This window comes from Mustela erminea, chromosome 13, assembly GCF_009829155.1.
Source record: "Mustela erminea isolate mMusErm1 chromosome 13, mMusErm1.Pri, whole genome shotgun sequence".
In the NCBI taxonomy this organism is placed as follows: Eukaryota; Metazoa; Chordata; class Mammalia; order Carnivora; family Mustelidae; genus Mustela; species Mustela erminea.
The window spans coordinates 24,819,628-24,843,994 of record NC_045626.1 but is presented as its reverse complement, the minus strand read 5'-3'; the positions used below and the strand labels follow the sequence as shown (position 1 = coordinate 24,843,994).

The 24,367-nt window shown below is 41.6% G+C and overlaps 1 protein-coding gene across 4 annotated transcripts in view; it reads right to left on the bottom strand.

Moving 5' to 3' along the window:
• DYM (dymeclin) overlaps positions 1 to 24,367 on the bottom strand; it is a 335,376-nt gene that overhangs the window by 33,427 nt on the left and 277,582 nt on the right. For all 4 annotated transcript variants that reach the window (XM_032310930.1, XM_032310934.1, XM_032310932.1 and 1 more), the window contains one exon: positions 19,470 to 19,583. In XM_032310930.1, the coding sequence (XP_032166821.1) occupies positions 19,470 to 19,583 (114 nt within the window). The remainder of the gene's footprint in view (positions 1 to 19,469; positions 19,584 to 24,367) is intronic.

Here is a 24,367-nt window from a genome sequence, read left to right as displayed (position 1 = left end):
GTTTTTGAGTCTGGAAGACACATTAAGAAAAACTGCCATGGCTTTCTAGTTTTAGATGACACTATAAATTATTTTCCTACTTTTGGTTTACTCTCCATGCTACAGAGATTATGCCAGAAGTAAACTACTGAATGTATGTTCTGGTAAAACATCATATTGTAATTGTTCAAGTAATTTACCCCTCCAGTGTAATAAGAAGCACTGTGTTGTCGAGGGTTTGAGACTACAGGCCACACAAAATGAGCTTCGTACTTTTTATATGAACGTTTATCATATAAAAAGGCAGGAACAATATAAAGTGTAGCATGTTCCCATCCTGACAACTGGGAAGAAGTGAGTTGTACATTCTGCTTTCAAACAATCTGTGGAGGTGCCGAATCAGTGTGGTTTCAGTGACGCCCAGAGTTCTCCCCGGGAGCACCACCGACAGGCTCCGGATGCCACATAGCACACCACTGCTGCCAGGCCCAAGAACTTTTTGGCAGATGAGATGCTTAGATGGAAAACTTTTTTCTTGTTCCACCTAAAGCAGCTCGGTCTTTGAGGGCAGGGGTTAAATTGCTTTTATTCTGGCATAAGGACGAGCTCTGGGCTCTGCGAGAAGGGACACAGAGGAAGAACGCTCTTGAGTTCTCTGTAGGACTGCAGCCTGTAAAGCTCCTTTTCCCCAAATCTGAACTCTTTAAAGTATCCAACTGCCAATTAGCTCTTTGCACAAGTGGTGAAACACACAATACCCTGTACGGCCAGCCAGCCTCACGAAAGTACTTTTTCCTCTTGGCAATGTTTTTCTGGTCTCCGGTTACATTTTTGGTTTTTTGTTTGGTTTGTTTCTTAAAGATTTTAAATAATCCTTACCCCCAACGCAGGGCTCGAACTTACAACCCGGAGATCAAGGAATTGCATGCTTTACTGACTGAGCCAGGCAGGTGCCCCTCCAGTTAAATTTCTAAATTGAACTCTGGCCATCTGTTAGGTGAGAATGACCAAACTGTTTCCTTTTTGTTTGTTTATTGAGATTATCCTATCATGACATTTGCTAATTTCAGTGTTCAATGTAATCAGTTTTGCTCTTTGGATGCATTTCTGTAACTGTCAATGATGATATAGTCCAGTTCCCTCACGCGAAGAAGCCCTCCCTCTCTTGACTCTTTGCACCTACCCTTGGCCCAAAGCAGCCACGACCTGCTTAAGTCACAGTTTTGCCTTTTCTAGCATTTAAAAAATATTATTTAAAAAGATTTGACAGAGAGAGAGAGAGCAACAGTGCCCATGTGTGAGCACATGGTGGGAGGGGTGGGCAGAGGGAGAGGGAGAGAGAGTCCTAAGTAGACTCTGCACTAAGCGTGGAGCCCAGAGCTGGATTTCATGACCCTGAGATCATGACCTGAGCCGAAAACAAGAGTGAGATGCTTAACTCACTGAGCCACCCAGATGCCCCGTATTTTATTAATTTCTAATCATTGGATTTAACTCTGATGATGCTAGTGTTTTTACAATTACTGAGATTTGCTCCATGGCTCAGAATCTGGTCTTCGTGTAAATGTGCTATGCGCATGAATGTGAATTCTCCCACTGTTAGGTGAGATGTTCTATGAATACCAATCAAGTCAGAGAGTATTTTCCAGATCTCCCATGTCTTCGTTGATTCTTTTTTGTCTAGTTGTTCTACCAAGTGCCGCGAGAGGAATGTTAAAATCTCCGACAATGATAGTAGAAATATCTCTTTCTCCCTTTAATCCTGCCAGTTTTCTGCTGCATGATTTTGATGTTCTGTTACTGGTCCCAATACACCTACAAATTTATGCCCTCCTGTTGAATTGTCCCTTTGACCATTATGAAATATCCCTTCTTTCATCCTAGGTTTTGGTGTGAAATCTGTTATTATCTGATATTAACAGACACTTTAAACCTTTTTATGTTTCCTGTTTGCATGACACCTTGTTTCCCCCCCATCATTTGCTTTCAACCTATCTATACCTTTAAAGTTAAAGCATCTCCTTTGCAGACGTCATATAGCGGGGTCTTATTTTATCCATTCAGACATTCCCTGCCCTTTAATGAGCGTTTAGTGCATGAACATTTTATATAATTATTGCTATGACTAAGTCTGGGTCCACCACCTCATTTCCTGTTTTCTATTTGAATCTTTTGTTTTGTTCCTTTGGTCCTCCTTTCCTGCCTTGTGGGGGAGGGGAGAATCATCAAACTATTTTTTAGATTTCTACTCTGTTGGCTTTTTAGCTATTCATTTTTGTATTATTTTTATAGTGGTTGCTCTAGGGATTGCAATATATACTTCTTTAACTTTTCACAGCCAACTTACAGATAATAGTTTACTTCTTCATGTAAAATACAGAACATCCTACGGGACCACATCCATCCTCGCCTATACTTTATGCTATGATCAGCATTTACTCAGACAGCTACCACTCTGGTAAGTACTCGTCCTTTTCCAAAATCCGAGTTTCCATCTGGGATCATTTCCCTTCAGCCTAAAGAACTTCCTTAGCATTTTTTAAAATGCAAATGTGCTGGCAACAAATTCTCTTGGTTTTCTTACACTTGATGGTGTCTTATTTGCATTCTTGAATGATCTTGTCACTGGATATAGAATTCTGAGTTGACAATTGTTTTTCTTTCATACTCGAAAGATTTTGTCCCATTCTCCTCAACACTCCACAGTTCCCAACCAGAAGTAATCTGTTAATTGACTGTTGTCCTTCCCTATGTACTATGCTATTTTCCTCTTGGTCCTTATCACTGCTTTCAGTACTTCTCATGATGGTGCGTGTTGATGTGGGATTCTCTGTGTTTATTCTGCTTTGTGTTAGCATCTTATATTTGCAAATTTGTCTTTTTTCCACTTGGTTCTTTTTTATTGTTTCTATTTCTCGGCTGAGACTTCTCATTTCTCTGCTGAGACTTTCATGCATTGAAAACATGTTTTATGCAATGAAAACATTGAGGAGAGTTCTAGTAACTGCTTTAAAATCCTTGTCTGTTAGTTCCAACATCTGGTTCATCTTGGGGTTGAATTCAATTGATTTTCTTTTATGTAGAGAACGTGTTCCATTTTCTTGGTTCCTTGGATGTCGGGAAATTTTGGACTGCATCCTGAATAATATTAAGTTGTGGAGATTCTTGTCTGGGTTTGAGCTGCAAACTCTGTATTTTACGTAGCAGGCCTCTCATTCAGAACTTTTTCTTTAGCTCAGCTTCTCAAAGTCTAGTCTATAGACGAGCGATTCAAAGTTTAGTCAGAGGTATGGGTAGATGCCGTTTAGGATCCCCTTCTTTGATTTCTCTTCTCCAGGGATTCCTCCACTATTTTCAGATTTCATAGATTCTCTGCTTCTCCTTTCTGGTTCTGCAGGATGGAAAGGTTACAATTTTCCCCACGCACCCCTTTTCTGTGGTGTGGGCCATGGACTACAGTTAGCCCCAGGCTAAATGCCTCAGAGACAGGAGGTAAGTCTGTTATTTCCCATCCTGCAAATCAAAGTACAGTTGCCACCAGAGTCTTCCTGCATCTGTTCACCCTTCTCTTTCTTCAGAGTAGCAAGTCTGGTCTTCTTTCAGACTTCTGGTTTTTGGCTGAGCTGCTCTGTTTCCGATACATGGTTCAGGGATCACTTGGAGTTGGGGACAGACACCGGATGCTGTTTGGGGATCCCTTCTCATGCTCTCTCCCTTCTGGGATTCCTCTACTCTCCTCAGCACTCATGCTTTCCCAGCTTCACTTCTGTGGCTCCTCAGACCAGAAAAGCCAAGTTTTTCCATGTAAGCCCCTCACCACCATGGAGTAAACTCCAGGGACAGTGCTTAGCCCCAGGCTAAAAGCCAATGACATAGAAACTTATGTATATAAGCTCCAAGCTCCTTCCTCTAAATGAGCAAGAACTCTCTGTGGGAGTTTGTTTGCTTCTACTCAGTCTCCAGTGCCTTCCCTACAGCTGTATTTTGTATTATTTGTCAAGGCTTTACAGCGGTTTCTGTAGGGGGTGTCATGTGGTGGGACCTTAGTTCATGATACCCAGAAGCAGGTGTTCTCAAGCTGATTTTCAACCACACTGTCTTCATTCAATAATATTTGATGAGTAGCTATACTGTGCAAGGCAGTTATTGTGCTAGACTCTATGAGGGGGATGTAAACAAAAAAAAAAACAGAGCGAAGAACTAATAATGAAATGGAGAGATTAAAATATATTCACATATTTGTATATGAGATAGCATGGGAACTTTTTTTTAGTAGCTTAAAACTGAAAATAATCCAAATGTCTACCAATAGTAGAATGAATAAACCTGGACTATATACACAACCTAATACTAATACATGGGTGGAAAGGAACAAACTCCAGGTAAGCAAAAAAATCTCATAAATAATGCTAAATGAAAAAAATAAAGGTGCAAAGAAAAATAAACTGCATGATTCCATTTATGAAAAGTTCAAAAATGGAAAACCATATTGTTTGGGAATATATACACAGATGGTAAAATTATGAAGAATAAGATAGTCACCTCCAAAGTCAGGACAGTGTTTTTATTTCTAGGACTTTTGGGCGGTTGGCAATATTCCATTTCTTTGATCGGAATAGTGACTTCATGGATATTCACTTTATAATTATGTAGTCATCTATGTATGATATTGCTCACAGTTAAAAGAGCAAGAACAGGGGGTGGCTTTATTAATAAATGAAAACTTATTACATTCTACATACAATGCATGACCAGGAACTGGTTATTATTATTCTTATGACTCAAAAGACTTCTGGAAATGGGTATAAAACATGTTTCTTCCAATCTCACTGTAAGACTAGTGAGCAATAATATAGTTTGATAACACACACAGGTCAGATTTAACTTCTCCAATGCCAAAGGAAAACTGACTTTAATTGCTTTTTAAAAACTGTTTCTTTATTTTAAATGTAAAAAGGTCATTTCTACTTGAAAGCGCACAGAAGGAATCTTTTTGATCAGCACAGACCCTTTCTGGACACAAATAATTAGCCTCTAATTGATCATTTTTTAATCTTGGGGTTTTTATATCTTCGATTTTTTATTTATTTATTTTTTTTATTTTTTATTTATTTTTTTTTTTAAAGATTTTATTTATTTATTTGACAGAGAGAGATCACAAGTAGGCAGAGAGGCAGGCAGAGAGAGAGAGAGGAGGAAGCAGGCTCCCTGCCGTGCAAGGAGCCCGATGCGGGACTCGATCCCAGGACCCTGAGATCATGACCCGAGCCGAAGGCAGTGGCCCAACCCACTGAGCCACCCAGGTGCCCTATCTTCGATTTTTTAAAGAGGGGCACACTGGTAGTGATCTCCATAGTGTAGTAATCAGCACTGTATTGGTCAGAGATCAGGAAATCCCCTGGAATAGTTGTCCACATTCATGTATTTTGTTGTGATTGGGCTGAAGACTTTACCTAAAAGTTTTCAAAATGGATTAGGCTGCTTCTAATTATCATGCACTGCCTGAGGTACTCCCTGCTACCCTCAGAGCTCTTAGGCAGGAATCCTGAAAGAAAGCTGGATGTGAATTGCCAGGAAAACAAAAATTGTTACATTCGTTAATTATCCCCAATTCACTGATAGGCATGAACAGTATTATGTTCTTCATAGAACCAGGCTTTCAAAGTCTCCAGGCCTCTAACACCAACAGATGCAGTAGAAAGAAACTTTAACACGTATGGCCAGATGCTCACCAACACCCTCAGTGTGACTATTTATGTGCCGATCACTGCTCTTTCCAACTTGCCCCAGAAATTAAAGCCACCATAACGAAAGTAGTTTTGTTCCTCCAAACGAACCAGTTTTGCTATATGTAAGGAATTAGAGTAGCGGACTTTGGTTTCTTTAAAAAGTCTTTTATCACCTTAAAAACTTCAGAAGCTTTTAGGATATGTATGTTCAAATAAGAATATCTCTTTAAAACTCACTAGAACACAATTATTTCATTTTCTCATTCCTTCACTTAAAAAAATTATATTTTCCCCTCTGACTTGAGTACTAATAAGCAGAACCCACAGAACAAATTATTATAATTCATTAGTCATCCTTTTTTTCAGAAGTAGTTCATTTTTCACTTACTACCCATTAAAAAGAAGTAATTTTGTAACTAACAGGGAGCTTTGGTCATTACACAACACTTTGTAAGGATTACAGCAAATGACTTGAACAGTAGCTGCAAAGGCACTGGAACAATCTCAGTCATTAGCCTATGGTCAACCTAGTGGAAAAGTCAAGATGGAGACAGATGAACAATGGGATCTGGGTCGATTTTTTTCTAACCACCACAGTAGACTCTCTCCTTCGGAAATTTCTGTTTGTGAATTACAAAGTTCTACCCATACCAAAGCAAATAATTCTATCAAAACTAATAGCAGAGATTTAAAGATAAAACCACACAGTTTTGGGTTTCCTTTTCCACGGGAGAGTATCAACATTTTCCACAGCTGCCCTTGCAGAGCCAACATGTGTCCCTCGGTCGCTGGAAAGCATGGCTGAAAACTGGGCAAAGAATTCTTTGACTATAGAACAGTCAGATTTTTATCATTTTTCAATTATGTGTTTTGGTTTTCATGACTATATTTAAGATGTAATGATAACAAAGACTGAGTTTTATACTTTGGGATAATGAAGTAAAAACTAGGTTTACTCTACTTCACATTCATTGCAAAGAAGAAAAAAATCCCATCAGCTGCTTATTAAATCTACCAAAGGTTTAATTAAACAAAAATAGTGTAAAATATTATAGCAAATACCATGTGTCAGACTGTTTACTAGGAATGGCTATTCTAAAAATAAGTATGACATGAGGTTGCTGCAGGTGTAGTACCGTTTTAATACTAGGTATGAGAAAATGCTCTATGTACGAGCTTTCGATAAAGTGGCAATGGGTCTCACTTAGGGTTACTCTACAACACTGAGTAAGATACTGCTGAAACCAAGAACTAGGTGTACTATGAATGCTTTAGGTTAAACAAGTTGATCTGACAGCAAATAGATTTATGATTTAGGAGGAAACAAAAATTTAAGATTTAAAAGAAAGAACAGTTGAAATTTACGGCCCAAAGATAAGACGGAACTGAAATAATCTTGGACAAGCCATTAGATTCTCGTTAGCCTGCTCCCTCACTTAAAAAATATATAAATTATCTGTATATTTCTTATAATTGTTGGGAAAACTGAGTAAGAACACCTATATAAAAATACCCAGCACAGGGGTGTCTGGGTGGCTCAGTCTACTAGGTGTCCGACTCTTGGTTTTGGCTCAGGTCATGGTCTCGGGGTCATGATATCGAGTTCTGCATCAAGTTCTGCACTCACCGTGGAGTCTGCTTTAGATTTTCTCTCCCTCTCCCTCCACCTTGCACACTCTCTAATAAATAAATAAACAAAATCTTAAAACAAAACAAGACCTAGCAGAGGACCTGGCACAGAGCAAGCACTCAATAAATGTAATTAGTTGATAAAATAACGAAGAAAAAAGAGCCAAAAGGGGAATATTTATGTCAGAATGAAGAGCAGATATAACATTTTAAAAGACACAGAGTTTAACTTTTTCCTACTATTTGTTTAATTTATAAAATAACTGCATTATCTTGTATTGGAATTACATGTAAAAGAAATCTACTTTCATCATGCAAAAGTTATCTGTCTTTTGTAGGAAGGGAAAATAGAACCACTCTGAGTCAATCAAAGCTAACCAGTAACCCTAGCCATCACCTCCTTAGCTTTCATGGGGGCAGGGATTTGTTAAAAACCAGGCCATACAATAGTGATTCCCTAATCTGGTAAGTCATCTGGACCACTCAGAGAACCACTTAGAAAGACAGACTCCCAGAAAAAAATGGGGTGCCTGGGGGACTCAGTCAGCTCAGCATTCTTGATCTCAGTTCAGGTCTTGATCTCAGAGTTGTGAGTTCATGCCCCATGTTGGGCTCCACGCTGGGTGTGAAGCCTACTGAGAAATATAAAAATATAAGAATCCCAAGTTCATCACCAAACCACTGAGAATCTGAGGTGAAGAGTCAGAAATTTGCATCTGAAAACAGTGCACTAGAAGAAACCCTCATCTTGACGGCATGAGCAGATTTGTTCTTACATAAGACCCATACAGAAAGGATTCTAACATTCACATTATCAAAGTTCTATCATACTTTCTACAGTCCTTGTCCTCAAAAAATTGCTCGGAGGGATTTTACACTGAGGGACTAACTCTTCCTGGATAAGATTTCCTGTTTGCTTCCCCACCGATGTGTAGACTGGTGACTTGGAAAGCTCAAACAACATCATGCACACGTGTGTGTTAGGGGTCTGTGTGCATGCGTGCGTGTGCATTTGAGATCATGTACTTCCGAAGACAGTTCTCACAGGGGGATCCAATGGTCCTAAAAATCAGCTGCCAGCATTACGACAGCGGTCTCTTGAACCACTAATGAGCTGGTGTTTATTGTTCCAGAAGACAAAGAAGTAACTTGTGAGTAAGACTTGGGTCTTCGTCTTTCCTGGACAAGAAACTCAAGAAGCTGAGAACAAAAGGGAGAGCCACTCTGACTTTTAAACTTCTGCAGAGATCATTTTGAATCTGGGAAAACCTCAACAGGAATGTTACCAGTGTCCCTTTTCTTAGGATGCAAGCCCAGGACAGACCTGTACTTTTCACGCTTAGCGCTTCCTAGAGTCCAGCCAAAAGTAAAAAAAATTGATAACATTCCAAAAAGAAGAGAGAGAACAGTAAGAAAAAATTAAGTCTAAATTCATAAAAAAATATAGAAGAAAAAGCCAAACAAGGCCATTAGAACCATTAAAGTAGTCACAAACTAGTAGCAGACTGAATTTGAGGAAGAGACTATTGGCTGGTGGGATGGTGCGGGGCACTGGAGCTCTAATTTCCCTGTCGGAATGTGACCGGTTTATTACCAGTGTTTGTCCGGACCTGAAAACACGCATGCTCTACATATCCCGAAGAAAGCAGAGGGCAGGCAGTCAGAACGATCAGCCTGGTAGCTCCGCCATGCTCTTCCTTTTCCAAGAAAGATTCAGAAATAGAATGAGGTCACTATCTGAATAGTTTCCTCTGCTTGAACTATAATGGAATCAGTGCCAGCAACAGCCAAGAAGAGATACTATTAAAAATTCAGTGAGGCCCATCTGCACAGGCAGTATCCTGTTGACGGGGGCTCCGAAATGGAGGTCAGATCAGAGTTTTGTAGCTCTCAGAATGCATGAATATGGACTGATACTATAGGCTTGAAAGAAATGTAACTATTCCTATAAAGTGACTGGGACTTCTGCTTTGAACTTTGCTCCACTATGGTATTTTGGCATGAAAGCTGACCTTGCAAAAAGACTACGGAGAGCTGTTCTCTAAAGAATGTTTACTTGAAGCAGCATCCTGGGCCCCCATCCAGTGGTCCGCCTGCCTCCTTTCCATCCAGTAAATAGGAAAGCGCCCACATGGGCCAGTGTAGTTTCAGATACATCAGGTTAACAAACTACGAAGGTTCCTGCCCTCCTGGAGCTTCCATTATCTGCAGAACAACAGGAACACAGTATGGTAGGTAATAAATAGCGTGGAGAAAGAAATACAGGGGAATTAAGGGGACTGGAAGTGCAAACGCTGAAACCAGAGATCAGGGCAGCTCTCAAGAAGATGGCGAGTGGGGGCATGACATCAGGGAGAACAGTGGAGATGCAGAAGAAAAACCCAGTGCAGAGCCAAGAGTGGAGAGTGCTGGTGCACTGGAGGGAATGATCTACTGCTGTGCTTTTTGGGGTTTGTTCAAGCACGGCTGGGTGCCAGCCCCCAGAGTTTTGGCTGCAGGAATTCTGGGGTGGGGCCCAAGAATGTGCATTTCTAACACGCTCCTTGGGATGCTAATGCTGCTGGTTCAAGAGCCGGTTCAAGGTTTCCTGCTTTGGAAACCAATGTTCTAATGCTTATTTCAAGCACTGAGTCATTAAATAATAGTGGACTATTAAATTGATTTAATAGGTCTGCCTGGCAATTTAAAAAAGTAAAGAAATAGGAAATATCAGAGCTCATCACATTTACTAAGGGCAAGTGAAACTTTTATCTTCTATGAAACTTTTGTTTCAGTTGTATAAAAATGTGTATGATGCATTTTTTGTTGTGGGTGGCGGTCAAAAAAGTTTGAAAGCCACTAGTCTAATGACATTAGTGTGTCACTAAATAACACCAACCACATGAATCTGCTGGCAGGAATCTGAGATTCCTACTCTTTCAATGGGACATGAAGCTGAACTTGCCTTGAGTCTTCTCTTTCACTCACCCATAAATTTCCCTCTGTTTGGATTTCTCCTTTTTCATCTCAGTCTATGGAAACCTCACCATCCCTTCAAGACAGAGAAGATCAAGTCCAGGTTTCTCCTTCAGACCCTCCCAGTGATGTCTCCTTCCCTGCTCTGACCCCCTCCAGAGCTTAACTTCTATACCGCTCTTCGGACATGCAGCATAGGTGGTCCTGCTTTATTTATTTATTTTTAAAGATTTTATTTATTTATTTGACAGACAGAGATCATAAGTGGGCAGAGAGACAGGCAGAATGGGGGGGGGAGCAGGCTCCCTGCTGAGCAAAGAGCCTGATGCGGGGCTCGATCCCAGGACCTAGGGATCACGACCTGAGCCGAAGGTAGAAGCTTTAACCCACTGAGCCACCCAAATGCCCTGATGGTTTGAGGGCAGGTTGGTGTCTTAGACACCTGCGTTTCCCCAACAATGCCCTGGTAATGTCCTGTTTTAAGCAGACTAGCGGGGCACCTGGGTGGCTCAGTCGGTCAAATGTCTACCTTCGGCTCAGTTCATGATCTCAGAGTCCTGGGATCGAGCCCCCATTGGTCTCCCTACTCAGAAGGAAGCCTGCTTCTCCCTCTCCCTCTCTCCCTGTTTGTGATCTCTCTCTCTTGCTGTGTCTATCTCTGTCAAATAAATAAATAAAATCTTTTAAAAAAATAAATAAAATTATAATGTGTTATTTGTATATGTGCCAAGCCTCCCCCTCTCCACTCCAGAGCCTGGGCCAATGGCTCCTTGGTACAGTATGTCACAGAGAAAATCCTCACTTCTCACTGGGGTAGGACGAAGTCCTCTTGATGCTTTGCTCTAATACTGTGAAATGGATTAGAAGAGCCAAAGGACCAAACAACAAATCAATATTTTGGCCAAAAGGAAAGAGATATAAGGAATCAAGAGAGGGGGTGGCAACGTTAATTTGTTCAGCGTCTGTGCTGCCTGGGTGAATGAGAGTGGGCTGCGCTGGAACTTGAAGCTTGAGTCGTTCATGTGACAAAAAGCCATGAAGCTGTGAGACTGCGGGAGGAGAGGAGGGAGGAGGCAGGAGCAGCAGGAGGAAGGCACAGGTGTGCAACAATACCGTCCACGTGGAGGCAGGTCAGCAGTCTGGGGCACAGGAGCCCCGGGGACAACAAGAACCAAAGTCAAGAGTGAGGCTCTGAGGGGCCCTCCGTGTGGGATCAAAGCAGTGTGGGCCAAGGAGATACTTCTAGCTCAGGGAGCCTTGGGAGGAAGCCTGGGGAAGTGGGGACTCCACTTAGGAGGCTACGGTAACACACTGCATGAGATGTGGGGAAGCGAAATGGGACAGTGGGAACATAGAGGGGAAAGAGAGATTTGGGAAATCATCAGAATTCACAGAACTCAGGGTCTAGTGGCACTTCTGCGTCAGAGAAGATCCTGACTGGCTGCATTCCAAGGGTAAAAATCCATGGAGACACAGAATAGTGTAGCTGTCAACCTGCTGATGGTAGTTCCTGGGGGACCTGGAGAAGGGACACCCAACAGCAGGTGGGCACACCAGGGTGGCCCTCAGAAAGCAGCTCTGGGGATCGAGAATGGACAGGGAAATGACAGACACTTGGGATGGGGATGGGGAGAGACTCCAGCAGGAGAATGGGGGCAGTTTGTAAGCAAGTCAGTATTAAGAAGCTATGAAAAAATTCTTGAAATTTCAGTTAACTGTATTTCTCTTTATATAACAAGGAACAGTGGAAGTACTCTAAAAAGTGAATATAAAATAAAGGCTTTAAAAATAATTTAGTGTGGGGCGCCTGGGTGGCTCAGTGGGTTAAGCCGCTGCCTTCGGCTCAGGTCATGATCTCAGGGTCCTGGGATCGAGTCCCGCATTGGGCTCTCTGCTCAGCAGGGAGCCTGCTTCCTCCTCTCTCTCTCTCTGCCTGCCTCTCTGCCTACTTGTGATCTCTCTCTGTCAAATAAATAAATAAAATCTTAAAAAAAATAATTTAGTGTGACACTGGCTATCCACGCTTAATTCCTATGGTTTATCAGGAGAATGAAATGAGAAGTTCAGTTAATGTCAATAACTTACACTATTCCATAGCTTCCTGTTTATACTAAAAGGGAAACTGGTTAATTCTCCCTGAAAGACATGACCTATTTTTCAAACTCAAGATATATGGTAAAACTCTTAATTCTCAAATGACAGATAATTCACGAAACCAAAGAAAAGAGGGAACCTGGAGACTTTGTGTAACTGAGAGTAAGTTGGAGCGGAAGCGGAACAAGAGCTGTACAGACTGGGATGTCTCCGCCCCGTCATCAGGACACTCAGGCTGCTCGCTAGCAAGCGAAATAGGAGCCGGGAACATGCCCTGCTGTGCAGGCAGACAGTGAGAACCTTGAGCGGTGGCTTCTAACTCAGCTCCCAGAGGACACACTAACTTTATTTATTTCCTTCCAAACCCTAAAGGAGAAATAAGCAACTTAGGATTTCAGAGCCCGTCCTCTATGTCTCTGTTTATGAAGGAGAGTCTGAAAAAACTAATTACCTGGTATCGCCTTTCCCAGACTTCATGGAATACCAGTAAGAAGAGGATGTTTAGAATGACATTAATACTATTTACTCTGAACAGCCAAGTTGTTTAACAATATAGACAGATTTATCCAAAGAGTATATGTTCCCACACAGGATATTACACAAATATTTTAGAAGGCTATGTCAAATAACATTTGATTGAAAAATATTTTATTTGGTTGAAAGTCAATTACTATGCCATGGGCTTCCAGATCTTCATGTTTACTTGCCCAAAATTGGAAGAATAATTCTTCTACAAAATTGGCTTGAGTTCTATAATGCAAAGGAAACTTCAAAAACCTTTGGCTCATCTTCAGTTGACATTAGCTAACTATTTCTCATGAGTAAGAAGCACTGAGCTTCTCTTAACAACCCAAAGGGTAGCTGGAAAGAATTCTAAATTTTCTTAATGTGTTTTTTTTAATTTTTATTTTTTTTATTTATTTGACAGACAGAGATCACAAGTAGGAAGAGAGGCAGACAGAGAGAGAGGGGGAAGCAGGTTCCCCGCTGAGCAGAGAGCCCGATGCGGGGCTCGATCCCAGGACCCTGGGATCATGACCTGAGCCAAAGGCAGAGGCTTTAAAACACTGAGCCACCCAGGTGCCCCACCTTAATGTTTAATTTATATTTTAAGAAGGAATAAACCAATAACTGCACACTATTCCACACTTTCATAAAGGCCTTATTAAAGCAGCATTTCCAATTTCCAACAACCTCTTTTATATGTCTTGCATACAAAGCTATTATTACATACCCGACAATTATTTTATCAGTATATATTAGTAAACCACCCAAAAGGCAAAATAATGTGCTGTCATGTTGTATAATACAAATATTATTCAACACACAGCTTGAATTTTCAATCAACTCTAGATACAGAGTATTCCATGAATTAAACTCTAGAGGTTTTAAGTGATTCATTTTGTTATAAACACTCAATCCAAAAAGATGATTAAAATAATTGAGATAAGACTTGATTATAAAGATAAACAGCTTTTTTTTTTCCCCTGGTAACATCTGTGGTAATAATGTGCTATCATTTAAACCAACTGAAGATGACTCACCATCTGTGAATAAATATAACTTAAGTTTCTTTTCTAGTACTGGGGATGGTTTTCTTTCTTTTCTTTCTTTCTTTCTTTCTTTTTTTTTTTTTTTTAAACTAAATCATCCCTCCTCCACCATCTGTCCCTCTTGCAACCACAGAGTGAGATGGTAAGCTGAAGTAAGTACAGTTTCTCACTATGTTTCGGAACAAAACGAACTGGCCCACTTAAGGGATTTATCCATGACCTTGGTTTCCATAGGATATTAGTCTAAATAAGAGTTAACTGGCCTGGGACCTCCCACAGATGAATTAATCTCTCCTTAGCCATACTCCTGAAAAAATGAAGTTATATTTTCATCTGTATGTTACTGTCTCCAACATAGAGAAGACTTTTTCTCCTGAATATAGTATAATGAAGGAACACCATATCAACATTCAAACATATAGCCTGTATACTATAATTCATTTCACTTTAAGTATTGTAGTGAACTCATGAACGTTCGTTATCTGCTACGGCCTAAGGAGGGGTCTTTGGGCCAGCAGCATTCACCAAAGGAATTAGAGATTTATCTGGGATTGGAAACAGTAGGTAAAAATGGACTAAAGACACAAGTAGTGAGCAATTAGTCAAAAGAGAGGCGCTAATAAGGTTTACCACAGGGTAGGAATAGATATAAAAGAAGAAGAGTACCTGGTCTGACATCACTGTAAGGAAGCACTGGTTGTCCACAGAACAGAAAGGAGATGGGGAAAGGATGAGCAAGTGGAAGGGTACATAAAATTCTAGGAAGATGGCCTAATGCCCAGGCCTTGTTTCCAAAATACCATTTATTAAAAAAAGAAAAAGAAAAAGAAAAAGAAGGGGAAACCAGAGCTCGCTGGAGAAGTAGTTGATTCTAGGACTGGGGCAGGAAAAACAAGATGAGTCTGAAATACTTTGTGCCGCAGAAAACGAAAGGTGTGCTCAAAACAAGAATGGGGCAAGTCAGAGGACACCGGATCCAACCCAGAGGAGCACCCACGGGCCAATGCTAGAACAGTTCGAGCAACAAAGGAAGTGACAGGACTGAATTATAATCTATAACAAAATACAGAATTATCATTAGGTTAACACCACAGTAAGAACTGTGCAGGTCCACTGTGGATGACAAAATGGCCAAAAGTTTGAGGAGAAAGAGGATATTAGCAAAGTCTCGCTCCTAAGACCGTAATTACTTACAAAGGGCAGAACACTGACTCTTCACAGGAGAAATCTGGTAGACACCAAGTTAACCGAATGATCAAGGATACTCATCACCAGGAGTGAGACATACTGACATCACGTACCTCCTGATTCTAGGAACTGAGAAGGATACACCACCACCTCTGTGGGTACTTTTGTCAAATATGCATACCTTTAGTGTAATCATGAGAAAACATCAGAAAAAAAAAACACCTGAGGGACATTATGCAAAGTGACTGAGCAGAACTATCCACACCATCAAGGTCAAGAGAGGTAAGGAAGACAGAGTGACAGTCATAGGCTGGAGGAGAATAAGGAGACATAACAGTTAAACGCAAAGTGGAATCCTGGACAGGACTGGGGAGCAGAATAAAGAACCCAGGAGGAAAAAACCAGTAAAAATTGCATAAGGTCTGTAATTTAGGGGACAGTATTGTACTCACATTAATTTTCTAGTTTTGGTAGTTGTAATATAGGATAAATAATGTAAATAATGTAATATATGTTACATGTGTTGTTAACATTAGAGGAACCTGGATGAAGGGTTTACATAAACTATTTCTACTGTTTCTGCAACTTTCCTGGTAAGTCTAAAATTATTTTAAAAGAAAATGTACAACAAAAAATAGCAAAGTGGCACAGATTCAAGTACCTTCTGCCCGCCCCAACCAAAACTGTTTCTTCCCTAACACCATCCTTGTCTTTCTCCTCTGTATTTTTCCTCCCGTTTACTGCTGCCTAAAGTAGCAAGCATTTTACTATTTATCTGCTTGTCTTATTTATTTGATTTGCTTATTTCTCTGATTATCTGATTACTTATTATCTGATAACTTATTTACTTATTTATCTGGTTGTATTTACTTATTTATCTGATTATCTCCCCCACCAAAAAAATAAGCCCTATGAAGACAGGCATTTTTACCTATTTTGCCCATCGTTGTATCTACTACCTAATGCGCTACTTCTAACAAGTTCCCATTTCCTCTCTAGAACATTTCATTCACCTTCTCATCACATTTACTGAGTAACTACTAAGTACAAGACATTGAACGAGGCATCAAGGGGATGCAGATAAGACATGATCCCCCCCTTCTCAAGGAAGTTACACTCGAGAGGGAGACAGATAACATCTGAACAAGTCCGTACAGGCTGGAAGAGGACAGGAGTCCCACCCAATTAAGTATGAAAAGCTGTGGGCATTTAGAGGAGGGAGGCCTATGCCGGGTGAGCAGTGAAAGAAAAGGTTTCAAACAAGTTCTCAAACTCAGCAAGGCCTCTGAATACTTAGGATTTGGATAAGCAAAAAGCAAAGGGGTGAGGGACTGATATACTGGGAAGAGAGAACCAGGTAAGCAAATCCGAACTCCAACCATGCAGGAAAGCAGCAGCAAAAGGTACAGAGATCATGCTGGTTGGCTGGTGCGCTGGCTGGGGAAAAGGAAAAAGGAAAAAAAAAAAAAAAGGAAAAGACTGGAACAGCACATAGGGGTAGGCTGTGCATGGTCTAGCGTTCCAGTCCAAGGACTCCGGGCTCTGTCTGGTGGCGACAGGGCACTGCCCTCTAGGTAGTTTGGAAGAGGAGGAGGATGTTCCTAGAGCTCTGCTCTACAAAAATTCTTCATGGCATTTTAGAAGATGGAAGTCAAGACTCTTAAGAATTACAAGAGATCTTTGGGGTCATCCTCTATGACTTTCTACCATAGGAATTCTTTCAACCTCTTTTCCGACGTTATGGATTTGAGTCCCTCTGCCATCTGGTGTTCTTCTCACACTGACCATCAGGTACTGAACTAACACCTGTCCTGGTTCAGCTTCTACCCACTGTCCTCTGGCCTACCACACGCTGCTTAGTTCCTCCTTTACAGAATCGTCCTTACAGTAGCTGAACACAGTTTCTCTATTTTCCTGAAGCCCTCTGTTCTCACCATCCTTGAATTACAAGTTCTTTCCAGTAACGTCACCCGCTTCTGCACACAGCTTGGTTTACTGACGTGATGCTCGCCACATTGCTCCTGTATCCTACAGTGCACTTCCGGATGCCCGTTTCAGGCTCGTTAAACGTCCCTACATTCTCGGTCCATGCAGGGAGTCTTCCGACCTTACTTCTTTCTTAAGTGAAACCCAGCTCTCCCCTAGGACTCTGACTCCCCTAGGGACTTCGGAAGTGAGACACTGCTCATCCTTTCGCATTCCGGACTTCAGGGTCTGGAGGTGTGGGGTTGGTGCTTTGCTTTCATTATTGTTTCATGATTGTTTCCTGGCTACTATTCCTCTATCTCTAAACAGAAAGCTTTGCCCCTATGAGGCTGGTACCAGCTTCCTCTCGCCCACACAGCTGGCACCTACTGCCTTCTAGACTATGGTCCCCTTGGCTCCAGCATCTGACTCACAGTCTTGCTCTCCACCCCACGGCTTATTGTCCTGAGGGACTGTGAAGCCTGTGTAAGTAGGCCATCCTCGGCTTCCCGTTCATGAGCTGCTCAACCACACTGACTTCCATTCACAGGCACAGCACTTCCATTCCTCACTCACGGCCAAGGCCAGACCATCACTGAGCTGTGCTCCACTTCTGATGTCTTCAGTCTAAATATACTGTTCTTTAGGCCCATTGCCATGACTTCCACCATACCCACTCTTCGCTTGCACTCAAATCCCCTTCCTGAAGCCTCTGTGACCCTCTCCTTCCAGCCTCCTGATAGCTCCACTTCTCTCCTGACTTAGCTTAGACCAAGATCCACCATTTCCTGTGAGCAGCCACTCCCATCTTTATGGATTTCTGTATTGGATCCCATGGAGCCGTTCAAGTAAATTGGAAAACCTGCATACGCACATGCAAACACACACACACACACACACACCCTCAGAACAAAAAGTCCTCCGAAGCCTTACTTTACATAAGAGTGGAAACCATATAAATTTCTTACATTCACAGAATTGTCAGGAAGGGAGGCAAATCCCAGTGGGAGGGTCTGGTGAGCACCAGTGTTCACATAACTACCACACGGTGGTGCCATTCCAGCTGATAAACACGAACCCCACTGCTCTTTCCTTTCCCGGGAACTTCTCTAAGTGGTTACGATGACTCACGTGCTATTGTTTTACAAACTCTGTTGTTATAACTGAAAATATTTTCATCTCCTACAACAATCTCTCTCTCAAGCCTTCATAAGCAGTGGTGTTCTGTGATAGGGCTGAAAACACGGCCCCCCAAAGAGTCACTCTGGACCAGAAGTTAGCTGTGATAAAACACTATGATGAAGAAGGCCACGTGTCTGCTAGGATGCCCTGTGTTTTTAACTGAGGTGATGAAGGCAAACACTAATAAGAAGCATTAAAGCAAAGACAGGCTACCGTGCTGCACAGTCTTGAGACGCCACTCAATGTCCCCTTCACGTCTTTTCTTATGAGAAGATCAGTATTGGAGTATGAGTTTTATATCATGAGATCACTTTGGAAACACACTGACATGCAAAAGGAAGTGTGTTCTTTTTCTTTTTTTTTTTTTTTTTAAATAAGGGTTTTTTGTTTTGTTTTGTTTTTAATTTGGCAGAGAGCACTCGAGAGAGAGCACGCACAAGCAGGGGGAGCAGCAGGCAGAGAGGGAGAGGAAGAGGCAGGCTTCCCACTGAGCAGGGAGATTGGGATTTGATCCCAGGACCCTGGAATCATGACCTGAGCCCAAGGCAGATGCTTAACTGACTGAGCCACCCAGGCACCTCATAAGTGCCTTCTTAAGATACAATCGTTCCCCGATCTGTGCAAGAAATGCTGCTCTTTCCAGAGGGGACTCGGTGTGTGCACTTTAGAGCCAGACTGCTTGAGCACGAATCTCCCAGTTCCACACTTTTCTAGCTGTGTGGTTTTCGGGAAGTCATTAACCTCTCTGTGCATCTGAAAAGTTGGGGCCAAACACTACCTACTTGTAAGGCTCGTGCGGATGGAAGGAGTTCATCACTGAGCCGCTTGCAGCTCCACGGACACACCACATGTGGGTCGGCGGCGGCAGTCAGCATCCCTACCACCAGCAGGGCCTTCCCATCAATGCTTGATACTTACAAGACTGAATTATTTCACTGGGTCAAAAAACATATGGTGCTTCTTTATTCCCAGTATTTGGCTTACTCACAGTATGCGAAGGTGTTAGTCCTTCTTTGGCAAGACTGTCAGACTCCTCTGCATCGCTGTTCTGTGTGCCAGCATGGAGGAGAGGGTGAAGTGCTTAAAGAGCCCTTCCTAGCACCAGTACTAGAAAGTGGGGCGCCTCTGCCCTGCGCCTGCTCAGACACAAACACTCAGCCCAAGCAATACCCCAGGGTTCCTTCTCCGGTCTTACCTTCAGCCGGTCTTTGGGCAGCGCGACAGCCCCCTGCTTGATGATTTCCAGGACCCGCTCCACCGACAGCTCAGCCCCAGCCTGCAGCAGTCGTGAGCTGAAGAAGGTGATCACCTGGAACATAAAGTGTTCGTTTCTGAACAAATAGTTGTACCAGCTGTGTTTTTAGGAGGCGCCCTACTCCCACGGCGGTCCCACTTCCCAGAGTGACCCGGCTTGACTTCATGAGCTCTCCTCCGCACCGTCCCGTCTGAAGGGGTTGAGGACTGCGTCAGAGCCAGCCTCGAAGCGCTCTGGACTAATGCCCCCCACCGTGCCGCGGCAAGCCTCCTAAGCCCAGCTCTTTCTGCCGGTGGCCTCGCCCGCCCTTAGTCAGACTTCAGTGAGACGGCAGCCCCCCTCAGAAGGTGGGAAGAGAATGCTACAGCTTAAAACCCGTCAGTTTTGAGGCTTACTAGTAACTCTCAAAAAAAAAAAAAAAAAAAAAAAAAAAAAAAAAAAGGCTTAAATGAGAAAGGAATTGAAGCTAATGGTGAAAATGATGTTCAGGGGATTGTTTATAAATTTAATTTATTCCCTGCACTCTTCTCCCTGAGCCACAGGGATAATGAACAGCAAGCTAGGACTTCTCATTTCATGCCCCAGAGCAGCCGGATGCTGGTAACGTAGGAGCATTCTCAATGTAACACTGTCCTTTAACATCTGTCCCTCAAAGTGAAAAGAATGTCATTATTTTTTGAGGAAATCATTTTAGATCATGATGTTACTAAATCAAGAAGATTATACGTCTTTTTCTTTTTATTCAAGAGAGTAACACTTAAGTATTTATAGTCAGACATGCAAAAATATAAAAATGTTCTGTTAAAAATTATACATTTTCATGTATAGGTTTTCTGTTTTATATGTAAAAGACAAACACTAGTGTAAAGAGATTACCTAACTGTAAAAACAAAATAGTTTTTTTTAGCACTCATTAAAATATGATCATTAAAACTAATCTGGACGATTAGCTATCCTATGCCTTACTAATCCTGAAGTCTTCACATTATCAGCAGCAAACACAGTACTGGTCACAGTAAGGACACTGTTTATCACAGTCAGTTCAAATCCATAATGCAAACATGCTGCCTGGTAATTTCTGCGCATCCGGCTCTGGTGAGACGAGGCTGGTTCATTGCTGCTTCTACCCTGTAACGCAGCGCCTGTTCTAGGATGAGGGGGACATCAGCTCAGCCATTTCCTTCTTGACACGTGTACTTATACTGCACTGCCTTTGATTTGTGGTTCTTTTGCAGGAACAATACCCACCCTCCATTTAGAGGGTTTACTTAGTTAAATCTAGATATTATAACCATCAATAACATACACTACAAGGACCTGTAAATGAGTGAGGTGACCTGTAAGTGAGTGACAGCCTTCCAAGCTGAGAACCCCCCCTCTCCTCCTGGGGATACTGTCGGTAGCTGACACGGCTGAAGCCTGGCAGGTTGTGTGTGCCAATACTAAGAATGAGGAAAACTCCATGTGTTTATTTTTAGATGAAGAAAGGAAAGCTCTGATACTATCTTCCCATGCTTCTGCGGACGGTGGGTGCGACCTCTGGGGTGTGTGTACCCATCCACTTTGGAGATTCTGGATGGAGATAACAAAAGGTGTACAATCAAAGCGAGGCAGACGGCACAGCGTTCAAGCAAGGGTACTTCAGACAACCGTGAAAGACTGCGGACATGTCGCATCATCAAAGCAGCAAGTAATGCAATGGAATCTACTTTGGTTCACTCTGTGGTCTACACAGACTTGCCTCTAAGCCTCAAGGAACTTGTGTTCCCACTGGAGGAGCCGTGGAGTAGGCAAGAGACTCCCTCTCTACGTAAGTTCCTGTTTTCAAACTGGCTCTCATTTGTATGTCTTACGCGGATATTCAGTTCTTGGATTTGGATGCACACTGATTTAAAAAATGATAAAACTACCAACTTCTGGGATGCCTGGGTGGCTCAGTGGGTTAAAGCCTCTGCCTTTGGCTCAGGTCATGATCCCAGGGTCCTGGGATGGAGCCCCACATCAGGCTCTCTGCTCAGCAGGGAGTCTGCTTCTCCCTCTCTCTCTCTGCCTGTTGCTCTGCCTACTTGTGATCTCTGTCAAATAAATAAATAAAATCTTAAAAACAAAAAACAAAAAAACTACCAACTTCCAGGAGAAAAGTAAATTTATGCATCAAAAGCAAAGGGAACAGACAGCTACTGTATGTTTACTATGGCCCGAGAGCTCCTCTATTAATTAATTCTCATCACAATCCAATAAGCTGATGAAAGCTCTGCCTACAGACTCTATGGGATGAGAGAGCGAGTTGCTTGACCCAAGTCAACCAAGTAAGTGTCCGAAGTGGCACTGGTACTTGGATGTTCCTTCTCACTTTACCATGTTGTCTCCAGCAATTCTTGAGTAACAAAAGGCTTCGTTTTCTTCATGGAAAATATTTGAGATGAAAGGTTTAAGTTGCGTAGCCCCAAATTTCATTTGGAGTCAGGCTGTACCATTAGCAAAGAATGTGAAACGAATTCATTCAAAGAGACAACTTGTAATTCCTATCACCCAGTTAGAATTTTTGCAGACAACAGTGTATTTAGTGATGATGATTTTAATAGTTAGGTGGCTTTTATCTACTTTCATAGGAACCATTAAAATTGTTAAGGTTGATGAACTTTTTCCCCTCTGAAAATGTTTGCAGAAGATACAGTTAATGATAGAAAAAATTGAGAGTGAAACCTTTAGCGAAATGGGAATGAATGATATGTTAGTGCAATTTAAAGGCAACTTTTTCAGAGGAAGTTTCTTCTCCGTGGGTGTTACACAGCTTCCCTCCACCCACCATATTTGGCCACAATTCCTGAAATCTAAGTAGAGCACATTACCTTCAATTACACTATTAGTTGTGCGCAGTAATTATCCAAGGTCATGGTCTGATTAATCAGCTGTACCCTTTGAGTAATGTCAAAATCACATTTAACAACTACTTATTATGAAACCAGTGAGTGATCACTAGAACACAGATATATAGAAATGAGAAGTTAAAAAAAATTAGAAGCTTTTGTAGGGTAGATGAGGGTATATATTAGGCATTTTTGCTTGCTAAATGGTCACTCCTCCAAGAGGTAAAAGTAGAGAGCTAAGCCATTTTCTTCTCTTCCATAAAAGATAATAAACATGTCTTTAAAAGTGAAATCCATATGTTTTCTCATTGATCCTGGGTTTTCCTCAAGTTTTTGTGTCTTAATCAATACGTGTGTTAACAACCTATTCAGTGGGAGAGATCTCCAGAAGATTTACAAAGAAAATAGACATTTTCAAGAAAGATGCAATGTAATTGGGAGGACAAGAAGCAGATTAAATAGGCATAATTAAACAGATTAGACATCATGGTACTGTGTACCACTTCACATGACTGTGAAGTGCTCAAAGTCAGAAGGCATAGTTGGGGTCCTGTCTTTGATACTGACAAGCTACCTGACTTGTAGAACTCAGGGTCTAGAGCACCTACCAGGTGTCAGAGGCTTAGGTTTAATTCCCAGCTCTGCTTATGAACGTAGACAGGTTATTTAACTTTTTATGCCTCAGTTTCCTGATCTATAAGTGAGGAAAGATAGAGTACCTGCCTCATGCATGGATACTGTTAGAATTAAATAAGTTAATACCTTCGAAGTGCAAAGAACAACGCCTGGCACATGGTAAGGATTCATAAAATATCATTATCATTAGGTGTATATCTCAGTATCCTCACTTATAAAATGTAAAAGTTGCCCTACATACCACATAGGAAACACTTATAATACACATGAAACTTAAGGATAAATCAAACCAGACAGGAGTAGCAAGTGTGATCTACTGAAAGTAAATTCCAGGAAAGTCTGCTGGTTAAAACCAACATGATCATTATCAGTTTAATGCATTACTGAGGGTCAATTTAAAACTCTTCTATTTTTTTCTTTTAAGATTTTATTTATTTGACAGAGAGAGAGAGGGAGAGAGAGAAAGAGAGAGAGCGAGCACCAACATGAGCAGAGGGAGAGGGAGAAGCAGGCTCCCTGCTGAGCAAGGAGCCCAACTTGGGGCTCCATCCCAGAACCCTGGGATCATGACCTGAGCCGAAGGCCGCCACTTAATCGACTGAGCCACCCAGGCGTCCCAAAACTCTTCTGTTTTTACTTGGTGAGTTTATGTATTACCTTCCTCTTTCAAAAACAATTTGTATTTTATTATTTCCAGAAAATTTAAATAGTACAGTGTTGGGGAAGTTTTCATAGTTGGCGAAGTTTTCTTTTCTCATGAAAGAATGCTGAATTTTGACAAATGTTTTTTCTGCATGTATTGGAATGACTGTCTGGTTTTTATCCTCTTTAGCCGTTTAATTTTGTGAATTACGTCAGCCTTTGAATTCCTGGGATGCACGATAACTGAGGATGTTGCATTATTCTTCTGGTAACACTGCAAGATTTGATTTGCTATTTTGCTGAGGATTTTTTGTGTTTCTATCTATGAGTGATACTGACTTGTAATTTTCTTTACTTGTAAGGTCTTTATCTATGAGTAGCATTAGGGTAATAATGTCCCCATAAAGTGAGTTGGGAAGTATGTCCTCTTTTTGTATTATCTGGAGGAGTTTGTATTGAAATTATAATATTTCTTTCTTAAAAATTTGGTAGAATTCGGGTGAAGACTTCCAGGCTCAGAGTTTCCTTTGTTGGAAAAATTTTTAATACTAATAATTCAGTATTGTTAAAGATATAGAACTATTCAGATTACCTATTTCTTCATGAGTAAGCTCTGAGAGTTTGTGCCTTTCAAGGAATCTGTCCATTTGATCTAAGTCACGCAATTTATTGCCAGAAACTTATTCATAA